Below are 26698 nucleotides of genomic sequence, written 5' to 3'. Positions count from 1 at the left end.
GAGTACCAACTGGTGGACACCTGGAGAATAATGCATATGAAGGACAGAGACTATACCTTCTTCTCTAATGCACACGAGATATACTCGAGACTGGATTACATTTTAATAGATCATCAACTCATTGAAATGCTGGTTAAAATAGAAATAGAGACAAGAACTTTTTCGGACCACGCCCCAGTTGTAATGAAAATGGGATGGGGGAAAAAGGTGGAAGGGAGGTTTAGGATGGAGGTTAAATGAGGCTCTTCTTTTTGATGAGGATATTGTGCAGAGGATCAGTGAAGAGATTAAGGTATATTTCCAGGAGAATGAAACAGAGGAAGTATCGACAGCTACAGTATGGGAAAGTCATAAGGTATATATAAGAGGAATCCTGATTGCGATGGGAGCAAGGAAGAAAAAAGAAAGAAGAGAGAGGGTTAGCGGACTCTTAAAGGAAATCCTGGAATTGGAGTGGATACATAAGAAAAAAATAACAGTAGAAACAAGACAGAAGTTAAGGGATAAAAAAGACGAATTAGAGAGATTGATGGATGAGGAGAGGAGAAGAGTATATAATAAAGTATTAAGTGAAAGATATAGATGGGGTGATAGACCAGGAAAATACTTAATGAGAGCCCTGAATAAGAAGAAAAACAGGAATTATATAGAAAAGATAAAAAGCCCTAAGGGGGAGATGGTCCACTCAACTAAAGAAATCATTAAAGTATTCACGGAGTATTATAGAAAGTTGTATAACATCAGCCTCCAAGGAACATCAAAAGAAACTAGAGAAGGTATTAATGAAAAAAGGAGGATATATTTAAAAAATGCGGGATTGCCAAAGCTTAGTGAAACACAACTGAACTCCCTAGAGGCAGAAATCTCTCAGGAAGAAATAGAAGTAGCATTAAGAAGTACAGGGGGAGGGAAAAGCCCAGGCCCGGATGGTTATACTGTTAAGTACTATAAAAAATTTAGTGAAGTACTGTTACCAAAGTTAAAGAAATATATGAATGACTTGGGAGACGGGATGGAGGTGAGGAGGGAATCCCTTCAGGCCCATGTAGTTCTCATCCACAAGGAGGGAAAAGATCCCTCTCAGTGCTCTAGCTACAGACCAATTTCACTATTAAACACAGATACTAAGTTGTACGCAAAGGTCCTAGCAAACAGGCTGAAAGATCTAATGCCCGAATGGATCCATGGAGACCAGGTGGGCTTTGTCCAGGGGAGAGAGGGTAGAGATAATGGCTTGAGAACTCTGATGCTTATCCAGAAAAGTAGAAAAGGGAAAGCCCCGGTGGTGCTCTTGTCAATTGATGCCGAAAAGGCGTTTGATAGAATGGACTGGGGCTTTATGATAGACAACTTGGAAGGGTTGGGGATTGGAGAGAGAATGCGAGAATGGATAGGTAAACTATATAAGGAGCCCACCGCAATCATCACAGTAAATGGGGAGAGGTCGGAATCCATTGGGATGTCCAATGGAACAAGGCAAGGATGTCCATTGTCCCCCTTGCTGTATGTATTGACACTGGAACCCCTGCTATCAATAATAAGAAATAGTGGAGCGGTAAAGGGAATCCAGATAGAAAATATAGAACATAAAGTAGCGGCCTTTGCGGACGACCTACTGTTTTATGTAGGCAACCCCCGAATAACATTACCAAATATAATGAAGATTCTGAAGGAATATGGGGAACTATCTAATCTAAAAATTAATCCAACAAAAACTGAGATTTTGAACATTAATATACCAAAGAGCGAAAAAGAAAGGCTACAAAAAGAATTCCCCTTTATTTGGAGAGAAAAAGATATAAAATACCTAGGCATAAAACTCGCTACCTCATATAAACAACTGTATAGATTAAACTATATCTCTCTGATAAATGAGATTAAGGACGAACTAAAAAGATTAGAAGGAGGAAGTCCATCATGGTTAGGACGTATGAACCTAATTAAAATGGTAATTATACCTAAAATACTCTATAGATTTCAAATGATCCCGATCAAACTCCCAGAGGTGTTTTTTAAGATAATGAGAAAAATGTTAACAAGATATATATGGAGGAATAAAAAACCAAGAGTGTCATATGCAACACTAAGTAGGACTAAAGAGAAAGGGGGGATGGGACTACCTGATGTCAAGAGATACTACAAAGCAGTAATGTTAGCAAGAATTTATGATTGGACTTTTAATCATAAGGGGAAAAGTTGGGTAAAAATAGAGAATGATCTGAGTGGAATTAATTTGAGCAAAATGATATGGGTTCCAGCACATTATAGAAGAACCAAAGAGGGCACAAGCACCTACACTTTAATTGTCTTAAGGATATGGGACAACTTACATAAACACATGAAATGGGAATTCAACTCTATATTAATGCCTCTTGCAAACACGGAATTCTTCCCTCCGGGAAAAGATGAGATATCAGGGAGATGGATTAAAAAGGAAGATATCCAATTGAGGGACGTATTGGTAGAGGGGGAATTGAGAACATTTAAAGAATTAAAAGAGATGGGAGGAGATATGTTTACTAAAATAGATGAGTGGAAATATCATCAATTAAAATGTTTTATAGGAACTCTCCCAAAACCCTTGAGATTAAAAAAGGAATGGAACATGTTTGAAAGGCTATTAGAAACACGTAGAGATGGGAAACACGGAGTTACAAAAATGTATAGAATACTCAGAACTAGACACAGACACAAAGTTAATTTTTATAACAAATTGGGAAAGAGATATGGAGGTGGTGATAGATGAAGATCAACAGAATAAGATATTTAGACTAGTTCACGAGAATGTTAGTATGAGAGACGTTGAGATTAACTATAAATGTTTGACACGATGGCATATTACACCGAGCACTGAGCACAGGATGAGGGGGGAGAATTCAAATATGTGTTGGAGAGGATGCGGGGAAGAGGGCACGGTGTTTCACATATGGTGGCAATGTCCAAAAATTCAGGTTTACTGGAAGACAATAGTCAAATTAATAGAAAAAATAACTGGAAATGACATAGGATTAGACCCAACCATTTGTCTCCTACATAGTGTTGAGACAACAGTAAATAAATATAAGGAATCAGGTGTATGGTACTAATTAAGTGCTGCAAAAGGGTTGATCCCCAAGTATTGGCGGAAGGTAGAGATACCAGCGGAGGAGGATTGGATCAATAGGGTAAACCAGATTAGCAGAATGGAAAAATCTTATCATATTCAGGAAGATAGGATGAAAATATACTACTCACGATGGGAAAAATGGGAAAAATCGGGATTGAAAGAGAAATATAGAAAACTCTAATCTAGGAAGTTATTCGAAGTTACTGGGCCTAGAGAGATTGGAGATCTTGCAGAGGGGAGGGGGGGGGAAGGGGGGAAATGGTGGGTTGGGAGGGAAGGGAATAGAAAAGAGGTAAATAGAAGGGACAGAGTAGAAATGTATGGATATTTATATGTATTGTGTCTCTTCTTATGGATTTTTGTAATAATATGAAAAATTAATAAATATTTAAATTTAAAAAAAAAGGAACTTCATGTGTGGTATAGCAACACTGAAAATGAAATGAAAATTCAGAGGCATGCATCCACAGGTGCAACGGGGACTGAAAACAATGAGTGAAAAAAATAAAATCAAAGTATTGCATGTTAAATGCAAAAAATCAATAATGAAAAAAAGGAGAGAAAAGAAATAATAAACTGCCACAAGGGATCCTACAAAAGCCTAATGCTCTTGTTAAAAACATCAGAACAGCAAAAATTAAGCTAGCATGCTATTAAACTTATCAAAAATATATATTATATCTCGAATATAATAATAATTCCTGAATAGATAATATTTTATATAGCCTGCCAGAGGAAACCTATAATCACTCATAAAAATTAGTGATATCCCAGTCAAAATTCAAATCTCTACAGATCCTTGTCTGTAAGTAGAAGATCCAATATATTTCACATTTGCCAAGCAATTTAAAGACATCACCATCTTCCCTAGGGGAAACAACCTTTTCAATAGCCTGTATTCTGATGGCAGACTTCTTTAAATGGACTTGAAAAATGTGAAATTTTGCTATGTTATACGGAACATTTTGAAACACTAATAGTGTCAAAGCAGTACCCTGAAAAAAATTACCTTTTTTGTCTTCCTCTGGTAAAATAGCAGAACACTTTCTGGTATATAGGAGCGTCTAGGCACTTATGTGCCTACAACCTCAGTTGTATATCTGCAGTGTGAGTTCTAAGGTAGGGGATTTGGAGTGAGATTTGGTGATGTCGCTACTGTGCTGCTCACTTTTTTTCCTTGCTGGAGGCTCTGCCATGAGGAAGCAAAACCTGCTTGACACCAAGATGGCCACCTCCACACACAGACTCCATGTAAAACAAGGCATGGTAAGTCAGTAATGGGAGGGAAGTTTGCAAGAAGACCACAGGCAATACTTTTGACTGGTCCTTTTTCCTCTTCTTTTGTTGGGCACGACTTCCTGAGTACAGTTCCTCTTAAATGTTCACCTATGTCTAGTATTCCCTTTGACTGCTATAGGCTGCATGAGAAAAATAAAAACTTTTCTTTGACTTTTCCCTAGGTAAATTTGCTAATTATCTTTAAAAGACAGGCATATGTGAGTGAGTATTTGAATGTGATTTAAGGGTAATACTAATATTTTATATAAAATTTCAAGCTGTTCGGAAAAAATATAATCATAATATTGTTATGGCCACCTCCACACACAGACTCCATGTGAATCATAATGTTCTTTTTTCTTGTCATTTTCAGGTAGCCGAGAATCGGCCTTTGTTTATGCCATCTCTTCTGCTGGAGTTGTATTTGCTATTACAAGGGCATGCAGTCAAGGAGAGCTGAAGTCCTGCTCTTGCGATCCTAATAAAAAAGGTTCTTTTAAAGATATCAGAGGCAGCTTTGACTGGGGTGGCTGCAGTGATAATATAGACTATGGTATCAAGTTTGCTAGAGCTTTTGTAGATGCAAAAGAAAGAAAAGGAAAAGATGCCAGAGCTTTGATGAACCTTCACAACAACAGAGCTGGACGAAAGGTACAAATTTACTTTGTCTACTGCATGTAGCAGTTTTGTTGCTTATGACCATGGTATAAACAAGTAAGGTTACTATATGTCTAAAGCAATGGTTTATCTTGCAAAGTGGATGACATAACTTGGGTGTCCTTCAAACTCATTTCTAATCAAAACTCCTGCTTTTTGTTCTCCCAGTGAGCTGCGGACTGGGTCATTCCTTGCTTCACAGCTTACATAAGCTGTTGGGTGAGGAATGACTTGGTCCGCAGCTCACTGGAGTACAAAAAAGCAGGAGTTGGGATTAAAGATGAGTTTCAAGGACATTCACGTTTATTTCTGCTCACTAAGTTGTGTGCTGTTGAGTTCTCTGGCTGTCAGGACCAAGCTCACCTGCTGATGGCACTGTGTTTCCCTGGGTGAAAAGATAAATTTCTGGTGTCCACCAGAAAGTGTCTCATAGCAGCCAGCAGGTTCCTGCAATCAGCTCCAATTGGCCCCAGCTGCTGGGAGACACCTGCTGGTGGACACCAAAACTGCAGCTTTTCACCCAGGGAAGCACAGTGCCACCAGCAGGTGAACCAGGTCCTGACACTGGCAATTGTAAGAGTGGCAGAGATTCACAGCTGAGATGGAAGAAACTATTTGGGCTACTTCACCAATATGAGATTTATGGATCAGTGATAAGGCAACCATTTATGAAAAAACACTAATGAACTCCCTTTCAAACTTGACAAAACACGTGGGAAATGCAGAAAAATTATAGGGAAAGCCTCTGCAATTTGATAAGATGAAAAACCATTTTTTGGATATAGTAAAAAGTGCTCCATGTGGAAGAAAGCCAACAAACCTCATAACTTAGATGTTTTACAAATATGGCAAAGTTGGGGTAAAATTAGTTTCACTCTGCTGAAAACTCAGGCCTGGGACAGGAGTTCCCCTACCAGTAGTAGAATGACCATAAATACAAATTCAAAGCTATATTGTAGTGATTTTAAACCAAGAACTTGACTGTCCCAGAATAGCTCAGTCAAGCATTTGTGGTACAACTTGAAAATTGCTATTCATCAACAGTCCCTATCCGAAGCTGCAACATGCGGGAATAGTTTCATTTTAATATACAGTACATAACATGAATTATATTTTTAAACTAATGTTTTCTATTACAGACATCCACTTATTTGGATACACACTAGTACAATCATAAAGATAGTGTTTGTGGTCTGTATATTGATGATTGATTCTTCTGTCTTTGCGATGTAGGCTGTCAAGAGGTTCATGACACAAGAATGCAAATGCCATGGAGTAAGTGGATCATGTACTTTAAGGACATGCTGGCTAACTATGGGGGATTTTCGAAAATCAGGAGATTTCCTTCGTAAAAAATATAATGGGGCTATACAAGTTGTTATGAATCAAGATGGAACAGGCTTCACAGTGGCAAATAAGAGATTTAAGAAGCCTACTACCAATGATCTTGTATACTTTGAAAATTCACCTGACTACTGTATCAGAGACAGGGATGCTGGTAAGTTCTATAACAAAAGATATTTTTTGTAAAAGAAGAATCATACATAGTTTCTACTTACAGACTAAGTCCACCTTTAACACCGTATTACACCAATATTTAGGGTGTAACATGGTGCCACGCGCACCCTAACCCATAAACCAGCCACCTCCTGGCAATGTGTGAGAGTTCTCTCCCACAACAAATTGCCAAAAATCTATGAGTGAATAAACTACAAGTCCCATTTGCGACTGTAGCAGATGGACTTGTAGTTCTCAGTGGACAAGAGTGCAGTGACCACTGCACTTGTAGTCCATTTACATTCCCTCCTGCTGTCCAACTGAAAGCCTGTACCTCAGTATGGGCAAAAAGCTGGCAGAGGAATCTGCAGGAGCCCAACATTGGACTTGCTATCCATTGATAGCAGTTCCAATGCTTTGCAAACTCACATAAAATAATAAATGCACATTTTCTTTCTGCAAAAATTTGATGCTGTGTGTTAAGTGAACACTGTGATGCTCATCTTCATTCCCAAGAAATCATTGATGCCTGTATGCAGCTAGGAATCTGATCCTGTTATATTGGAGGACCTATAGATCTCCACCTGTGGCCACATATTGCGAATAGACAAAATACAACTTATGGAAGCAATTAAAAAGAAAGCTGAAAACTATTATGAAACCTGGGTGAGCTGGCTATAGATTAAATACTTAGATTTCTGTAAATCGCAGCTGGGCTGAGCCTCAGATCTTATTTTACATTAGAATGTGCTATAACATATACCTTCTGAAATACCTCTGGATAGGCCTACTTTACAAGAGTCATAACTACTACTGGTGACCAAGGACTTAAGCAGAGAGAAACACTCCTCTCCCTCTCCTTGTATTTCTCTCATCTTCCTGCTTATGTGTATCTTTCTTGTTTAAGTATATTGCTTGTGGTATATGCAAGAGCCATAAAAAAAATACTGTTTTTATGATTTGCACTGTAAAACCGCACTGCCATTGTTCTATTCCCTGTGTGGACAAGTCATTAATAAAATTCAGTAACAAAAAAAAAGTGAACATCATTCTGATTTTAGTTTTAATGCTTAGTGGTTTACTGACCTGAAAAAGAAAGTAGCTGGTTAAGTCTCAACTCTTGTTCTCCATGCCTATTACAGGTCAACATCTTACCAAGAATAGCAATTATCACAATGACAACCCTGAAAACTCTTTAAAAAGCAACTGAATAATGGCATGCCCCATCTCTTATCTAGGGCAATGTTACAGTACAAACCATGGGGATGTTACTCAGTGGACAGATGACGTTTTCTTGAATTCCTTCCTCACACAACTGTGTTACCAATATACAGCCAAAAAACTTGGCAGGAACCAATTCCTAGGCTAAAACTAAAGCAATTATAAGACAGCATGGGGATGACATTTTCAGAATCAAATGATAGTCCAGCAGAAATACATGGCATTTTATAAATGACTACAGTTCATGTCTGAAGTGAGGGGCTTGCATTCAGACTAACTGTACCAACATGATACACCAGCATAGTGGCTGTGTGCGTCCCATGACCCACTCACTATGAGTTTATGCACCACTTAAGTGTTTACTAGAGGGAAAAACAATAGTTTTTGCTTCCTAGCAACAAGGCAGCACGTAGGAATTGCTAACTGGGAGTTTTTCGGCCAGGCCACCAAGGGGGGGGGGGGGGCAAATGGCAATAAGATAAACAAACATTTTATAAAGCTGCGCAGTTTAATACCTACTGAGGCCCCTTGACTGCATTGGTTATTTCCAGGAAAATGTGAACTTAGACTTTAATCCATTGACAAAATGAAACCAATAAAGAAATTTCCCCCAGTACAAGATGCAAAACTGAAAATGAAATCTTACATCTACCCTGAGTGAACATTACTATTCACAATGGAAAGCAATGACATAATGTTGCTGCTCAGTGGATCTACTTTTAATGAACAGCTATTATACACAAGATCTTTTTTTTTGTTTTTGATGTGACGTACTTATCAACCCTAATGGAAATAGCAGTTTCCAATGTTAGATATCAGTGTGGTGACTTCACTTTCAGAATCCACATCTTTCTGTATATCAGTACTTGAAATGTATTGATTACGATGTCAGATTTACATAGAATGAGCTGATGTAGAGAGTGCACTTAAGGAATGAAATAAGCAAAGATGCACTTAACCTGATTTTATAATGTTCCTCTCAGACTGTGCTATTTTCTCTGAATTTCAATTGTACGTCTGGTATTAACTGTTCGCATAAGGTCACTTTGAAAGGAATGACGTCTTTCTAAGATTTAAAAGAAGTACTTCATTTTAGCTTCCTTATTATTTTTTTCCTTTGTGCTATCTTAGAATTCTGTTTACTGTAAGCCGTAATATACCCAGGGCTTTTTTTTAAGTTCTGCCACCTCTGGCAGCCCTGTTCTCCCCAGCCTGTCACTAAACACAGAAGGAGGTGGAGGAAGTTTTTGTACTATTCACTTCCTTTACTGGTGTGCTATTTCTGGGCACTCAAGGCATGGGTAAGGTGGGGCATATGTTTGTGAGTGCCCTGAGTCTTGAAGCCACAGCTGAACGCATTTTTTTTCATTTCTTTGGTGCTTCAGGAGGCAGTTTCTATCCCCACTCCCACCTGTCAGGCATGTTGCACAGAGTGAAGTGCTCTGAAACTCCTCCTTGGCTCTGTGCTACAGTTCTGATAGGTGGAAAAAAAAACCTGTGCACAGCTAACAGAGTAGTGCCAGCTGCACCCCTATGAAGCTTTTGTGAACTGGTGAGAGAGCTGTGGAGGAAAGGAGCCAGCAGTTGTGCAGAGAGGCAGCTGTGGGAAGGTTGGAGGAGTATTGCAGAGGTGCCAGCTGGAGGGTGGGGGATTTATGAAGAGTTAAGTGCTGTGAAGGGAAAGGGGGGGCAGCTGTACAGAGATGAGAGCTAAGCTGGCAAGAAGGGGGGATTTCTACAGAGGCGGGAGCTGGGAAGGAGGGAGGTTTGTTTAGTGGTTGGAGCTGGGAAAGGGGGGGAGTTGTGCTTTGATGAGAGCTGTGGGCGTGGGGGGTATTTTTGCCAAGCTGAGAACATTGAAGAGGATGGAAGGTGGTTGTACGCAGAGAAGCAGTTGTGGGGAGGTTAGAGTGTTGTGCATAGGTTGGAGCTGGGAAAGGGGGGGAGTTGTGCTTTGATGAGAGCGGTGGGGGTGGGGGGGTATTTTTGCCAAGCTGAGAACATTGAAGGGGATGGAAGGCGGTTGTACGCAGAGAAGCAGTTGTGGGGAAGTTAGAGTATTGTGCAGAGGTGAGAGCTGTGGGGAGATTGGGGTATTGTGCAGAGGTGAGAGCTGTGGGGGGAAGGTTGGCAGGATATTTAGAAGAGAAAGATTGGGGATTGAAGAGGTGAGAGCTGTGGATTGGGGTGCAGAAGTGAAATGTGGAAGGGAGGCAGAGATAGGCAGATGGTGGGCTGCTAAGATGAACTGTGGACAGGGGTGCATAGTTGAGTAATAGAAGAAGTAAGCTATGGACGGAGGAAACAGAGGTGAGCTATGGATGGGGGAAGAAGAGGTGAGCTATGGACAGGGGGAGGAAGAGGTGTGCTGTGGACGGGGGAGGAAGAGGTGTGCTGTGGACGGGGGAGGAAGAGGTGTGCTGTGGACGGGGGAGGAAGAGGTGTGCTGTGGACGGGGGAGGAAGAGGTGTGCTGTGGATGGGGGAGGAAGAGGTGTGCTGTGGATGGGGGAGGAAGAGGTGAGCAGTCAACAGGGGGATACAAGGTGAACTGTGGATGGAGGGAGAAGAGGTGAGCTGTGAACAACCTGTGCTGATTTTTTTCTGTGCCCTGTGTGATAAGCACATCTTAGCACTGTACCCTGTGTGTTATGTACTCCTGAACCTTGTGCAATGCTTTGTTTGGTGCCGCTTATTATAAGGGTTTTAGCAAGCTTCATTGTAGATCCATACCTGCTTCTGAGTTACTAATGAAGGTCCTGCTGTGATCTTTATGAAACTGGCTAATAATAGGGTCTGGTTTTATTATAACCATCTGTGATGAATTAAGAGCAGAGAGAGAGAGAGAGAGCACAGAGAGACAGATCATACAGGACCCAATATGCGGGTGTTCATTGGGAGATTTATGTACCTGGGAGGGCTGCAATAGGACACAGCAAAGTAGTAGTCTGAAAAATTGAAAGCAGGCTTTGCTCCTGTCTGGCTAAGCCACCATAGGTGCGTGGGCAGCTCTTTCTCTTCAGTGGGGCACAGTTCAGGAAGAAGAGCAAGCAGTGCCCACCAGACCCTGGTGCCTGGGGGAATGGAGCCTGTGGCCAATATGAGGAAATACACATACCTGCCACAGAAGGGGATCTGACAGCCTGGGGCCTTGCGCACAGGAGGTGTGGAGCAGCAGGAACTGTGTGCAAGGAGCCAGTTGTTGGCTGCATGTCTTCCTGCATGTGGTGTGGGGCGGTGGGAGACGTGGAGGGAGCGGAGGGGTAAAGCTGATTGCTGTGATACCATCTATGAAAATTTCAAAACAAAAGGTGAATCTCATTTTGCTAGGAATGTCTGTTATTTTCATTCCAAGCTTTGTGCAGCCTTCCAAGAAGAGCAGTTAGCCAATAACACAATCCCGCCTTTAGGCCAAGAAAATTTACTGTACCAGTATCTATAATTACTTTATGACTAGTTCCATACAGAACAACGTTCGTGCTGAAGTGGCCCAAAAGGCTTTACATTTGAAATTCTATGAACTATAGAAGCTCATTTAGAAATTTTCTACTGATCCAATGTATGTTACTGTCAGTGACCTGCTGTTAGTTTGATAGTAAAGGTCCTAATTTATGTATTGGAGCTGCAACTAGAAACTATTTTTGGTGCTGATTGACAGAATCACCTGAGTCTTTTTAGAGTTGCTGCTCTCTGACCAATTAAAGTGATTGTAACGGCACATATATAAAGTGGGGAAAATAATTTTTTGATCCACTGCAGATTTTGTAAGTTTGCCCACTTACAGAGAAAAAGGAAGGGTCTATAATGTTTATCATAGGTGCATTTTAAATGATAGATTTATTGCAAATTTTGCTAGAAAGGTTATATTGCAGTGTGCAGAGGGTTCATCCAGAATTTCTAGTGTTAACATGTGGTCACACTCCTTTAGCACCTGATAAATTATATGCATGTACAAGATATTGGGATTTGAGCACAGGTATTTCTTATTTCTGTTGCATTGCAGGTCATTGGCCAGACCTGAACCTACTAGCTTTCTCTATATTGCCCTATATTGGTATTGTTTCCACAGCAGCATTTGCAGAGCAGTGTAGAACTGGCCCTAGAGAGGTTATTTTGATACAGTTGGCCAGTTTAAACATGTATTGCAATATACAGTGGGGAAAAAATGATTTATTCCCTTGCAGATGTTGTAAGTTTGCCCACTTACAAAGAAATGAAGGGTCTGTAATTGTTATCATAGGTGTATTTTAAATGATAGACAGAATATGAACCAAAAATGCAGAAAAAAACACATGATACAAATGTTATAAATTGAGTTGCAGTAAAATAAGTATTTGATCCCCTACCAACCAACAATAATTTTGCCTCCCTCAGACTGGCTATGTGCTCATGTAGTACACAGATTAGCCCTGTCCCTTTAAAAAGGTTCTCCTAATGACAACTCGTGTGTTCAAAAGACATCTGTCCACAAAATTTCTTTATTCCATTCAAACTTCACCACCATGAGCAAGACCATGGAGCTGTCAAAGGACATCAAGGACAAGATTGTAGACCTGCACAAGGCTGAAATGGGCTACAAGACCATCAGCAAGAAGCTTGGTGAGAAGGAGACAACTGTTGGAGCAATTTTTCGCAAATGGAAGAAATATAAAATAACCATCAATGCCCTCGGTCTGGAGCTCCTGAAATATTTCACCTCATGGGGTAAGCATGATCATGAGAAAGATACAGGATCAGCCCAGAACTACATAGGAGGAGCTTGTGAATGATCTCAAGGCAGTTGGGACCACAGTCACCAAACAAGCCATTGTTAAGACAATATACCGCCATAGATTGAAATCCTGCAGCACCCGCAAGGTCCTCCTCCTCAAGAAGGCACATGCACAGGCCTGTCTGAAGTTTGCCAATGAACATCTAAATGATTCAGAGAAGGGAGAGAGTGCTGTGGTCAAATGAGACCATCTGGTCTCATCTGACATTAACGCGACTCGTCAAGGAAGAAAAATGCTGACTGTGACCCTAAGAACATCATCCCTACAGTCATGCACACAGGTGGAAACATGATGCTTTGGGGCTGTTTCTCTGCTAGCTTTGGGGCTGTTTCTCTGCTAAAGGTGCAGGCCGACTTTGCCGCATTAAGAGGCCAATGGACAGGGCCATGTATTGTAAAATCTAGGATGAGAACCTTCTTCCCTCAGCCAGAACACTGAAGATGGGTCGTGGATGGGTCTTCCAGTATGACAATGACCCAAAACATACCGCCAAGGCAACAAAGGAGTGGCTCAAGAAGCAGCACATTAAGGTTGTGGAGTGGCCTAGCCAGTCCCCAGATCTTAATCTTTTAGAAAATTTATGGAGGGAGCTGAAACATCAAGTTGCCAAGCGACATCCAATAAACCTTAAGAATTTAGAGAAGATCTGTAAAGAAGAGTGGATCAAAAACTCTCCTGAGATGTAAACCTGGGAACCAACTACAAGAAATGTCTTGCCTCTGAGCTTGCCAACAAGGGTTTCTCCAACAAGTCCTAAGTCATGTTTTGCTTGGGGATCAAATACTTATTTTACTCACTGAACTTCAACTCAATTTATACCATTTGTATCATACATTTTTTTTCATAATTAATGGTTGATCTTCTGTCTCTATCATTGAAAATGCACATATGATAAAAATTATAGACCCTTCATCTGTAAGTGGGCAAATGTACAAAATCTGCAGGGGATCAAATAATTATTTTCCCCACTGTATATGTGTGTGTGTGTGTGTGTGTATATATATATATATATATATATATATATATATATACACACACACACACTATATTGCCAAAAATATCATGCGCACATGAACTTTAATGTAATCCCAGTCTTAGTCCGTAGGGTTCAATATTGACTTGGCCCACCCTTTGCAGCTATAACAGCTTCAACTCTTCTTGGAAGGCTGTCTACAAGGTTTAGGAATGTGTCTATGGGAAAGTTTGACCATTCTTCCAGAAGTGCATTTTTGAGGTCAGGCATTGATGTCGGATGAGAAGGCCTGGCTCGCAGTCTCCAGTATAATTCATCCCAAAGGTGTTCTGTCGGGTTGAGGTCAGGCCAAGCAAGTTCCTCCACCCCAAACTTGTTCATCCATGTCTTTATGGACCTTGCTTTGTGTACTGGTGCTCAATCATGTTGGAACAGGAAGGGGCCATCCTCAAACTGTTCCTACAATGTTGAGAGCATGAAATTGCCCAAAATGTCTTCGCATGCTTACGCCTTAAGAGTTCCTTCACTGGAACTAAGGGACCAAGCCCAACCCCTGAAAAACAACCCCACACCATAATACCCCAAACTTTAATTGGCACAATGTAGTCAGGCAAGTACCGTTCTCCTGGCAACCGCCAAACCCAGACAGTGGCGGTGTGCTTTACACCACTGCATCCGATGCTTTGCATTGCACTTGGTCATGTAAGATTTGGATGCAGCTGCTCATCCATGGAAACCCATTCCATGAAGCTCTCTATGCACTGTTGTTGTGCTAATATGAAGGCCACATGAAATTTGGAGGTTTTTAGCTATTGATTCTGCAGACAGTTGGTGACTTCCGCGCACTCTGTACTTCAGTATGCGCTGACCCCACTCTGTCATTTTACGTGGCCTACCGCTTTGTGGCTGAGTTGCTGTTGTTCCTAATTGCTTCCACTTTGTTATAATACCACTAACAGTTGACCGTGGAATATTTAGTAGCAAGGAAATTTCACGGATGGACTTATTGCACAGGTGGCAACCTATTACGGTACCATGCTTGAATTCACTGAGCTCCTGAGAGTGACCCATTCTTTCCAAATGTTTGTAGAAGCAGTCTCCATGCCTCGGTGCTTGATTTTATATACCTGTGGCCATGGAGGTGATTGGAACACCTGAATCCAATGTCTCAATACTTTTGCAGAGCAGCCCTGATCCTCTTCTTCTTGGGTCCCCTGCAGACTCTGCGGGCCCCTCCCTCCTGCTAAGTGCCCCCGCAGCAAGCAGCTTTGTATGGGGGCACCCAAGCATGTTTAATCCTGGGATCTGCTCTGTGTGTCCATTCACACACAGCCTCAGCACCACCCCCGCTCTCTCTCTCCTGATTTGCTCACTGACTGTGATTGACAGTAGCGGGAGCCAATCGTTGCCTCAGCCAATGAAGAGGGAGAGACCCTGGACTGTCGGGACTTTTGTGCACACTGCTGGATCCAGATGATGCTCAAGTAAGCATAAGGGGGGGGCGGGAGGGCTAACGGGGGCTGCTGCACATACTGTAGGTTTTTTTTTTACCTTCATACATACGGTGCATGAAGGTTAAAAACCCTCAGCCTTTACAACCACTTTAATTAGTGTGTGTGTGTGTGTGTCTGTTTTTCTTTTGTGTGTGTTTCCTATTTGAGCTTGTCACTATTTTGCCTTTATTTTATTTTTGACTCTATCATGATGGTATTATTATTTTTTTTTTTTTTTTGCCTTTTTGACAGTCTTCTATTGTTCACTCTAGGATTTTTTTTAAATATTTTGTTTGGTTTCTTGTGTTAACATAAAAACAGTCATACATTAAAATATCTTGTTTGTTCTCAAATCAATAAATGCATAACTTCCTTATAAGTAGTGTAGCACCCTCCTATTTGCTAGGAGTAGATAGATTTAGTTTGCTCATTGTAGCCAGTGAGACTGTATCTTTGTGTTCGGAAAATTTAGCTTTGTCTCACTAGTCAGTGTGGCTGCAATTCTGGGTTAGGCAGATGTAGTTCTAGCTCACTGTAGCCAGTGCAGTTTCAGGTTATTAAGTTTCTGCTGTATGACTCACAGGCTGCTGATTTAATTATCCTCACTCTGTATCTTCAGGGTTACCTAGATAATTGTGGAACATAGGTGTGGAGTAATGTAAATGGGCAGCATAAATATTTATACTATCTTAGCCTATTTTGTGGATCCTTGCACCAGTGGCTGCTGGGTAAGAATATAAAGAGTTTGAGCTCTAGAGAAGTCTTGTTTTGTCCCGGATGGGAGAAGTCCAGCCTGGAGGGCACACCGCCCTCCCCGGAAACCCTGCCATGTTTGTGAGGCCTCAGCTGGGCTAGTTAGGAGCCCTGGAAACTGAGTGGTAGGCTCATGGTAGGCCTGGTCTGGGACTATTAAGAGACATTGGAAGGAAGCATCCATTCATCTGAGGACTTTTGAGTACAGACTGTGTGAGAGATCCTAGAGAGTGAGTCTGTGGGCTTCTGCCATCTAACCCTCTAGTGTTTGAGAGTTTGCTGTGAGTGCAGGAAAGAAAGGAGATACCGGCTGGTACCATGAAGAGCCTTGTCCATCTGTACTACAAGGACTTTTGTCAAATTACTGAAACAGGTTTGTGCCTTTCATCTGCCCCAACTAAGCCAAGTCCCTTCTGGCCCCTGTGAGAACTGTGCTTAACCACTTGCCCTCTAGAAGATTTACCCCCCTTAATGACCAGGCCTCTTTTTGCTACTTGGCGCTGTACTAATTCAACTGATATGCGCGGTCATGCAATGCTGTACCCAAACAAAATTTACGTCCTTTTTTTCACACAAATACAGCTTTCTTTTGGTGGTATTTGATCACCTGTGCGCTTTTTATTTTTCACGCTATAAACAAAAAAGACCAAAAATGTTGAAGAAAAACTATATTTTTTACTTTTGGCTATAAAAAATATATAGTAAACTCAAAGTCGGTTATAAATTTAGACCAAAATGTATGGTAATTTTTTGAAAAAAAAAACTATTTTCTCATTTCTGTCATAAAAAAATATCCAAACTAACTAAAATTTCATTATAAATTTAGTCCAAAATGTATTCTGCTACATGTTTTTGGTAAAAAAAAATCCCAATAAGTGTATATTGATTGCTTTGTGTGAAAGTTATAGCGTCTACAAACTATGGTATAGATCATGGAATTTACACAACTTTTCCTTTCTGACTTCTCATCACATTTCTTGAGGTGCTAAAATACCAGGATAGTACAAACACCCCCAAATTACTCCTTTTCGGAAAGTAGATACCCTAAGCTATCTGCTGAGAGGCATATTGAGTCCATGGAAGATTTATTTTTTTCCACACGTTTCTGGAAAATGACAAAAACCTATCACAGTTTTGAAGGCCCTGAAATGCCAGGATAGCACCCCCCCCCCCTCCAAATGACCCCTTTTTGGAAAGTAGATACCCCCAGGAATTTAAAGAGAGGCATGGTGAGTATTTTGCAGATCTCATTTTTTTCTCACAAGGTTTTGAAAATGAAAAGAAGAAATGTTTGTTTTTTTTCTTCATTTTCCAAAAACTTGTGGCAACAAACGAGATCTGCAAAATACTCACCATGCTTCTTATCAAATTCCTTGGGGTGTCCACTTTCCAAAAAGTGGTCATTTGGGGGGGGTTGGTGCTATCCTGGCATTTCAGGGCCTCCGAAACTGTGATAGGTAGTCAGGAAGTGTAATGAGGAAATAAAGCCCTTTAAAAGCCAGGTGCTTATTGGATTTTGGGGTCCTGTACTTGGCTAGACTGCCAAAACGTCTCTCACATGTGGTACCCCCATACTCGGGAGAAGTAGCAAAATGTATTTTGGGGAGTAATTCCACATATACCCATGGCATGTGTGAGCAATAAATCATTTAAGTGACAATTTTGTGTAAAAAAAAAAAAAAAATTTTTTTTTGTTTGTCATTTTCCAAAAATTTGTGGTAAAAAAATAAATTCTTCTATTGCTTCAACATGCCTCTCAGCAAATAGTTTGGGGTGTTTACTTTCCAAAAGGGGTTGTTTTGGGGGGTGGGAGCATTTTATGCCCAGCATTAGAAGTTTATGCCACACATCATTCACTCTTGATCACCTGAAGACCAAGCCTTTTCTGACACTTTTTTTCTTCACATGAATAAAATCAATATTTTTTGCGTTGAAATTGATTTAAACCCCAAATGTTATATATTTTTTAAAGCAAACACCCTAATGAAAAAAATGGTGGGTGCTGCAATTTTTTATGTCACATAGTACTTGCACATCGATTTTTTTCAAACGCAATTTGTTTAAAAAAAAATACACTTTTTTACTTTTAATTCACAAAAACACAATATATTGGCCAATTATTTGGTAAAATATAAAAGATGATGGTATGCTGAGTAAATAGATACCAAACATGACATGCTTTAAAACTGTGCATGCCCCGTGCAACGGCGACAAACTGCATATGTTTTTAATATCCATAGGCAATGTTTTAAAAGCCTTTACAAGCTACCATTTTAGATTTACAGAGGAGGTCTAGTGTTAGAATTACTGCCCTTGATCTGACGTTCGTGGCGATACCTCACATGCTTGGTTCAACTGCTGTTTCCATACTGGCACAAGGTCAAGGCTCACGAACGCAGGTGCGCACATGCGCGGGGGGGTGAGGGTATCACAGAGAATGCAAATATCCCCTATAACTTCAATGGGCATTGTCATATATTCTTTTTTCAGAAATCTGGGTTCTATCAGACTCTAGATATCTCCTCTGCCTTTACATTATCTAATCAAACCAAGATCGGTGTGATCAGATGCTTTCCCAATATACAAATGGCGCTGTTTATATCCTGCGAAACTGAAGTGATGAAATGCTCGTTGCTTCTGATTTCTTAGGCTATAGAGATGATTGACACCATTCCGGTCTCCAATCAGCTCTATGGTCAGCTGGCATAAACACCGGCTGCATTCTCAGGTTCCCTTGATGGCACGGGACTGCCCTGGAAGGCAGCGGGTGAGGGGGGCATTGTCTCCCGCTGCTTGTAAAAACAATCCTGCAGCTAATTAGCCACTAGGATTGCTTTTACATGAAAGCTGATCGCCAGCTGAAAAAAATTATACCAGGATGATGCCTGCAGCTGTAGGCATCATCCTGGTTTAACTATTCAAAGTGATGTACCAGTACGTCGCTAGTCCTTGTTGGGTATATATGCTATGTTTTTTTTTTTGTATGCAGCCTGTGGGCTGAATGAAAAAAAGAGAAGAAATCTCTGCAAAAAAAAAAAAATGTTTGGTATGCCCACCATTAAAATATACCGCCCTGCATCCACCCACTTCTAATGGTGGGCACACATTAGTTTAAAGATTATACAAATGTCTAAATAGTGGCACGCTTGAATAAAAATTGTCAACGTATAAGTGGTACCCCATATGGAAAAAGGATGACACCAAGTCCCAAACTATCTTGCCACTACTCCCCATGTTGTGTGGGCATCCGGGGGGCTCCACATGACTATCTTTTCCCTAGTAAACCCGAAACTTATAAGTATAGCCTGTTGTCCTCTCACAGGTCTTTTACATCTTGACCCCATATGTGGCACGCTTGCTGGGGAGAAATTGAATGCAAGGCGGCCAGAAAAATTAATGAGGGACTCATCAATGCAAATTTTTTGCTGGGGAGTATAGACATCTGCAAATTTTTGGTTAAGATGATTTACTAAGGGCTGAATTTTGTGGAGCCGGTCAAATTCAGGGTCACCTCAAGGACGACAGAGTGTATTGTTGTTGAAATGTATAAAACACATTATACTCTCATATCTATGCCTGGCCATGGCAGCAGAGAACTCAGGCATTTGATTATTCGGGTCTGTGGACCAATACAACCGGAATTCATTGTTTTAGTAATGCCCATGTTGAGGGTTAGGCCCCAAAAAAATATAAATTCGAAAACGGCAATGGGTTTCCATGCAAATGGTCTGGCAAGATTTGAATTTGTGTTGGCGGCGATAAATTTTTGTGCATATAAAATGCTTTGATCCACAATCAATGCATACAGATCTTCTGTGAAAAACAGCTCCAAAAAATCAAGGGGAGTAGTTAAATTTGCTACCTGAATTCTGGGTTGGGCAGTGAATGGGGGAAGTACTGGTGCTGCAGAATTTGTGGGCTGCCAATCGGGATTTGCAAGCACATACGGAAGGATACTAGGGGCTCTACGGGCCTGTGTGCGAATTCTTGGTGGTTGCAGGACAATACTTGTGCTCGGCACCGTACCAGCTTGTACTGCACTTATGGGACTCGCCACATCACCATGTCATACTGCAGAGCTGGTATTATTATTATACAGGACTTATATCGTGCCAACAGTTTGCTCAGCGCTGTACAATATAACGGGAGACAATACAGCAACAATACATTTCAATACAAGAGGGTTAGGAGGGCCCTGCCGCTTGGAGCTTACAATCTAAGAGGTATGTGAAAGACCAGGATGTACTAGACCGCTGGTGCTCTCCAGTTCACCAAAAGGTAGCGCGGCACTAGTACTGGCACTCTTCTACATACACGGATTTGTGTATACTTTTTTTAATCACTTTATATTTTATTGTTGTACTCATATCCTGCATTTGGGATTCACTGTGAACACTATTGGTGTATGATATATATCCCACAGTAGGGATTGGGCTCATTTTATGTGGTTATTCAACACAGTCATTTTTCAGCTTACTTATTGGGTCCAAGCATAAGGACCTAGTGTGTGGATTCCCATATGTTCACTTTTGTATATGTTTTTTATAGATCACATAATTTATTTTATTAAGTTTATATTGCTTTATGTAGCGCTACACCATTTAATTTGTTTTATTCTGCATATTTCATCTACAGGTATAGGATTGAGGTGTTAGCTGCTTAGTGTCCTTTAGGTACAGTACATATTAAGTGCAGGAAGAACTTTATTTACATTTCTGCTATAGTGCGGTCAGGAAGCAGTTATATAAGCGCTTTATGTTACGGCGCTGCGTTACTTTAACTGACAATTGCGCGGTCATGCACCAAAATTAAATTAACATCTTTTTACCCCACGAATTGGGCTTTCTTTTGGTGGTATTTGATCGCCTGTGCATTTTTTATTATTTGCGATACAAAATAAAATGCCGACAATTTTGAGAAAAAAAACAATATTTTGGACTTTTTGCTATAAAACATGTCCAGTAAAAAAATGTAAAAATCAAATTTCGTCATAAATTTCTGCCAAAATGTATTCTGCGACATGTGTTTGCTAAAATAAAAACCCAATACGTGTAAATCAATTGGTTTACGTGAAAGTTATAACGTTTACAAATGGAGGTATAGATACTGGATTTTTTTTTATACTAATAGTGGCAATCAGCGACTTATGGCAGCGATCAATGACTTATGGCGTGACTGCCGGTCTGCGGCGGACATTCTTACATGGGGGGGAACTGACTTGGGGTCACTGACATCCCCAGTGACACCAATACAGTGATCAGTGCAAAAAAAAAACCAGACACTGTACTAATGGCACTGGGGAGGAAGGGGTAACTTTTGGAGCCAATCAAAGGGTTAACTGTGTGAGGGGAGTGTTTTACTAGGGGGTGGGGGTGTGTACCTCTCTGTTACACACTGTCTCAGAAGGCTGTGTCCTGTGATCCCGGAACAGTGTGCTGAAAGCTGACAGGGAGGAAAGCTCCATTGAAAACAATGCAGCCTTGCTCTCTGTCAGTGATTGCCGGGCTCTGGCGGGTAGTCACCGGCCAGGACCCGGTGATTGACACGCGTGGCCGCGATTGGTGTCACGGGTAGGGCGGTTGCACGCCCCGCGCGCGCCACCTACCCCGGAATGCAGGATCACGTTTATATACGTGATTCTGCGCACAGGGGCCGCCTTGTAGCAGTATATGTACTGCGGGTGGTCCCCTAGTGGTTAAAGTACTGCAGAAAAAGAAATTTAGTTTAATATTGTACAGTATATAATTCTTTTTGGAGCATCCCACCCCTCCCCAATCTCTATCCAAGTTAACCCAAAAATAACCCCAAAAAGAACACCCCTGGACTGTTTACTGAGCCAGAGTATGACTGTGTTTGTGTGTCTGGCTGTGGGGAAGAATACGGGAAAAAAATCAAGTTACCTATCAAACTGCTGGCCCCTATGGGGGTACCGCTACAGTAGCAATAGCAATGTCTACCTAAATTAATAGATGCATAGATGAAATTTAAAAATCTGACGTTTAATTAGTCAAGGATGACAAACTGAGTCTAAATGTAACTTGCATACAGCTGTTTTACTATTCATAGCTTTTACAGTAGGTGCTGCATACTTGTGACGCTAACTGCTGACCTTTCTGGTCTTGCACAAACCTCATAAAATACCCTGGCAAATACCACATAAATATTAGTGTTAAAATAACTCATGTGGTATTTAAGAGCATGCAATAAAAGAGCATGTTAAATACCACATGCATTAAATGCTTTATTTTGCAGGGTTTTGCACCATAGTTTAGCTTAGACTGGACCTCTGGCTGAAGCAGAAAGTGAAACATTTAGCAGTGGTATTCATACCACTGCTACATGTGACATTTCATCTCGAATCCATACCAATTCACTGTGGTCTTGTTTGTTTACATACTGCAGTCAGCCAGGAATCCCCAGGTGATGACTCACTGGTTGTTAAGGATGCACGGGATGCCGCATCCTTAACAACCACCTATTAATTTAAGATATTTGTTAAATAGCACATGGCTAGATCACAACTTATTTAATGAATGTACAATTTTTATACATTTAATTTTTTTTGTGAATTGACTTGTGCACTGATTTAAGTGTTTCTTTATTTACTGCATAAATACCGTAAGTGTTTCTTATTTATGCAGTAAATACTGCATAAACCTATACTGAATTGAGATTTTCAATAGTCTATGCATTGTTTGGATTAAATGTGTCATGTGACCCAAATATCACATGCAATATTGCCTAATGAATTGAGCTCTCTGTAACAAGCATGTAATATTTTGTTTTGTTACCAATTTTGAAAGGGGTGTAGACAATAAAAATATATATACAATATGTGTCTTACCTTCTTACTTCTGGTACTGGCATGTTATGGTAATAGCTTATTATGAGACGTACACACACAGATGGTAATTTAATAGGTATTATTTGAACTTTTTTGCGTAACGCCAGAAATAATCTTGGCTGCTGATATCCATAAGTTTTGTGGTGAGGTATTTTCTGAAAGGACTCCAATTTACTATACTAGAGGGTTTTTTATTGTGTTCTGAGTTATGATATTGTTGTTTCTGAGGAAGGTGCAAAAAACATACATAAGAAGCTAATAGATCTGCTAAGGGGCAAATTGAATTTTAAATGTGTTCTTTGTAATTTTGTCATCTGTATTGTTTTATTTTGCATTTAGAACATCTGGACCAGGGGCGGACTGAGAACTCATGGGGCCCCCGGGCAATAGGGGATCATAGGGCCCTTGTGTCCTTACCCACACTCAAAGCACACCCGAAATAGCCTATAAAAAGGTACCAGGGGCATTTCATGGGGCCCCCTACTGACCTCGGGCAGTGCCCGAATGCTTGAATGGTCAGTCTGTCCCTGATCTGGACAGAAAAGCAGGTTACAGCCTAGGTGAGGCACAGGAGCTCTGTCCCCTCCTATCCAATGATCCATTCAGCTGCTTAAAGATCACTATCTCAGCCAGGGATGCATGTTAAGTTCTTATTACTATTTTCTACATGTCTTTTTCAACATTTAGGATTCTGAGATATACTTTTGTGTGAGATTTTAAGCTTACTTTAAAACAGGATTGCGTTAGAGCTGTGTGAATGGTTCTCTGGAAATATTTTACTTACCCTTTCTGTGTGACATAAAGGCAGTCTGCAATATCTGTATTTTTTTTAGGGGGGAGGGGGGGTTACATTCTTGATTTAACATTTTAAACAAGGAACACACAATTTAAAGTAAGAGAGAAGGAGAAAAGGAGAAAAAGGGGGGGGGGGGGGGGAGGAAAATGAGAGGAGGGTGAGGGGGAATCTCACTTCTTCCCAGTGCAAACTATATTCCTGAGAGCAAGTGAACAACATCCAGTGGAACCACCTCCTGTGAAAGCTTTCTTCCATACCATGGAGGAAGGCAGAGAGAATTTTCAGAGTGTATATTCAAACTATTGGAGAGCGTGGGGGAACACTCCAGCTTCCACAGAGCTGGGATACATGCCCTCACCACATTTAGCAGCTGGATCAGCATGGATTGCTTAAATCTCAGTTTAGGACGGGGAGGGTCAGTAACCCATAGATCTCAATCTACCAGTAGATCGTGGCCAGATGACTGGTAGATCACAGTCTGGAATTGCTGACCCGCCATGCAAGAGCATCAAACAGAATGCAATGCAGAGGGACTACTTGTAAAGTTGGCGCTGTAGTAGGGAGCAAGAGCCCCATAAGCCAATACCTCCTCTGTAGTGCTGGCTCCTGTCCCATGCGGAGTGATACCAACTGAACTCCACCTCTTATCCCGATTAACGGTCTCCAGAGCAGTGCCAGCAGCAGGAAAGATATCTTCTTCAGGTTAGTGTGAAGCAATACACTGGGCATAATAGTATAGGACTGCTTTCACACTTATGTGCTGCAGTTTACCCACACCGCAGGAGCGGTGCAGTGTATCTGCAACTTCCCTGAAAGTTTGCTGCACTTAGCCATAGACTTCCATTTCACTCTGTTCCAAATTATTATGAAAATTATATCTTTCTCATTTACCTAAATAATTGATGTAAATAACAGTCAGCATAATTCTCATGTTATCAACTATTAAGAGTACAATTCAAATTTTATTGAACAAACCTCCTAATGATAACAGTATTTTTTTTTAAACATAAAAAACTTACAATGCACTGTTCCAAATTCTTACGCTCAGTAAGTTTCAAAACACTTTATAGGTTGTAAAGAACTGAAAATTGTCATTTGTTGTGTTTGCAGCATATTTATTGAAATCAAAAGCTATTTCAATCAAACTTTTAACAACATTTTAACTTTTTAAACATTTTAACAGGTCACGTTACATTTTAACATAGGACCCCTTATTTTATAGCAGCTTCATAAGTCTTGCATCCATTGAACTTGTGAGTTTTTGGACAGTTTCTGCTTGAATTTGTTTGTAAGATGTCAGAATAGCCTCCCAGAGCTGCTGTTTGGATGCAAACTGCCTCCCACCCTCATAGATCTTTTGCTTGAGGATGCTCCAAAGGTTCTCAATAGGATTGAGGTCAGGAGGATGGAGGCCACACCATGACTTTCTCTCCTTTTATCCCCATAGCAGCCATTGATGCAGAGGTATTCTTTGCAGCATGAGATGTTGCATTGTCATGCATGAAGATGATTTTATTATGGAAAGCATAGTTCTTCCTTCTGTACTAGGGAAGAAAGTGGTCAGTGATAAACTCCATGTAATTTGCAGAGGTCATCTTTACACCTTCGGGGACCCTAAAGGGGCCGACCAGCTCTGTTCCCATGATTCCGGCCCAAAACATGACTCCACCACCGCCTTGCTGACGTCACAGCCTTGGTGGAACAGGGTATCCGTCCACCAACCATCCACTACTCCATCCATCTTGACCATCCAGGGTTGCACGGCACTCATCAGTGAACAGGACTGTTTGAAAATTAGTCTTCATGTATTTTTCTGCCGAATGCAGCCGTTTCTGCTTGTGAGCATTGGTTAGTGGTGGCCGAATAGGTTTATGCACAGTTGCAAGACTCTGGAGGACTCTATACCTTGATGTCCGTGGGACTCCGGAGGCACCAGCAGCTTCAAATATCTGTTTTCTGCTATGTAATGGTATTTTAGCAGCTGCTCTCTTGATCCGATGCATGGATCTGGCAGAAATATTCCTCAATGTGCCTTTATCTGCATGAACCCGTCTGTGCTCTGAATCAGCCACAAATCTCTTAATAGTGCGATGATCACGCTTAATTTTCGTGAAATATCTAATGTTTTCATTCCTCGTCCAAGGCATTGAACTATTTCACTCTTTTCGGCAGCAGAGAGATCCTTTTTCTTCCCCATATTGCTTGAAAATGGTGCTCTGCTTAATAATGTGGAACACCCTCCTTTAGTAGTTTTTCCTTAAATTGGGCTCCCCTGCCAATCTAATTATCACAGGTGTCTGAGATTGTTTTCAGTGATCAAAAGAGCCCTGAGACACAATGCCATCCATGAGTTAAACTGAAAAACAAAATATTTAATCTTTGTGACACTTAGTTAGAATTTGCATAATAATTAGGAACAGGGTGTATATCCTACAGGTTTGGTTAACTTTCTGACTGCAGGAGTTTTGATGTGCTTTGAGAGAGTGCACCACACCTGCATAATATAATAGAAGTCTATGGCAAAGCGCAGCTAACCCAGCAAAGTTGCAGATGCACTGCACTGCACCGCAGTACAAGTAAACCGCAGCACATCACTGTGAAAGCAGCCTTATAGGGGGCTCAGAACAATAAGGTTCATTGCAGAGTGGTTCCATTTACTTGTATGAGTCACGATTGGCAGGCGGTAACACCCACCATAAAAAACAGGGGGTTTAGTTCCTGCTGCGGCATGTGTACACCTTTGGCTGCTGCTTCAGCAGCTGAAGGGGGAAGGGATTGGGGGTGGTAAAACCGCGACTCAACTGCAGGGTTTTACCACTCCCTAACTTTGTGTTAACAGCCCTAAGGGTGCCACTGCCAAATGCAACAGGCACTGCTGCTCTTCTGAAAAACAATTTGAGTGTGTTTCACAGGTGGTGAGGAGGCATATGTTGCCTCCTTACCACCTGATTCAAACGCATGATTGCCGTGCAATGCTTGTGATTGAGACGCTGAGTACGGTAGTTGGAGGTTTAAATCAGGTGTGAGGAGGCGACACTGGATAATACTGTGCCTGGTGATCTTTATCTCTCATGTTGTTCAGGTAGATCTGCACCTCTGAGGTTGCCTACACTTAGTTTAGGAAGATCGAAATGAAGGAGAAGGTGCTTGGCTGGGTCCCTACCCAAATCAAAGTCAGTGAATTTTTTTATATGGTCCTGCACTTGAGACCAAAAACTATCCAGCTTTTTACAGGTCCAGAAAATATGAAGGATGGTCTCCTCTTGTTCCTTACAATGCCAGAAAACATTTGAGATATCGCTTTAAATT

General features: G+C 41.0%; 1 protein-coding gene across 1 annotated transcript in view; it reads left to right on the top strand.

Annotated features, from left to right (window-relative positions):
* WNT2 (Wnt family member 2) overlaps window positions 1-26698 on the top strand; it is a 118036-nt gene that overhangs the window by 46045 nt on the left and 45293 nt on the right. Inside the window, exons 3-4 of the mRNA XM_089672095.1 lie at window positions 4758-5035; window positions 6275-6539. Coding sequence (XP_089528221.1) covers window positions 4758-5035; window positions 6275-6539 — 543 coding nt within the window. The remainder of the gene's footprint in view (window positions 1-4757; window positions 5036-6274; window positions 6540-26698) is intronic.

This window comes from Staurois parvus, unplaced genomic scaffold (genome assembly GCF_062004578.1).
Source record: "Staurois parvus isolate SC_StPar_1 unplaced genomic scaffold, SC_StPar_1.0 ptg000120l, whole genome shotgun sequence".
In the NCBI taxonomy this organism is placed as follows: domain Eukaryota; kingdom Metazoa; phylum Chordata; class Amphibia; order Anura; family Ranidae; genus Staurois; species Staurois parvus.
This window is presented reverse-complemented; position numbering and strand designations above follow the sequence as displayed.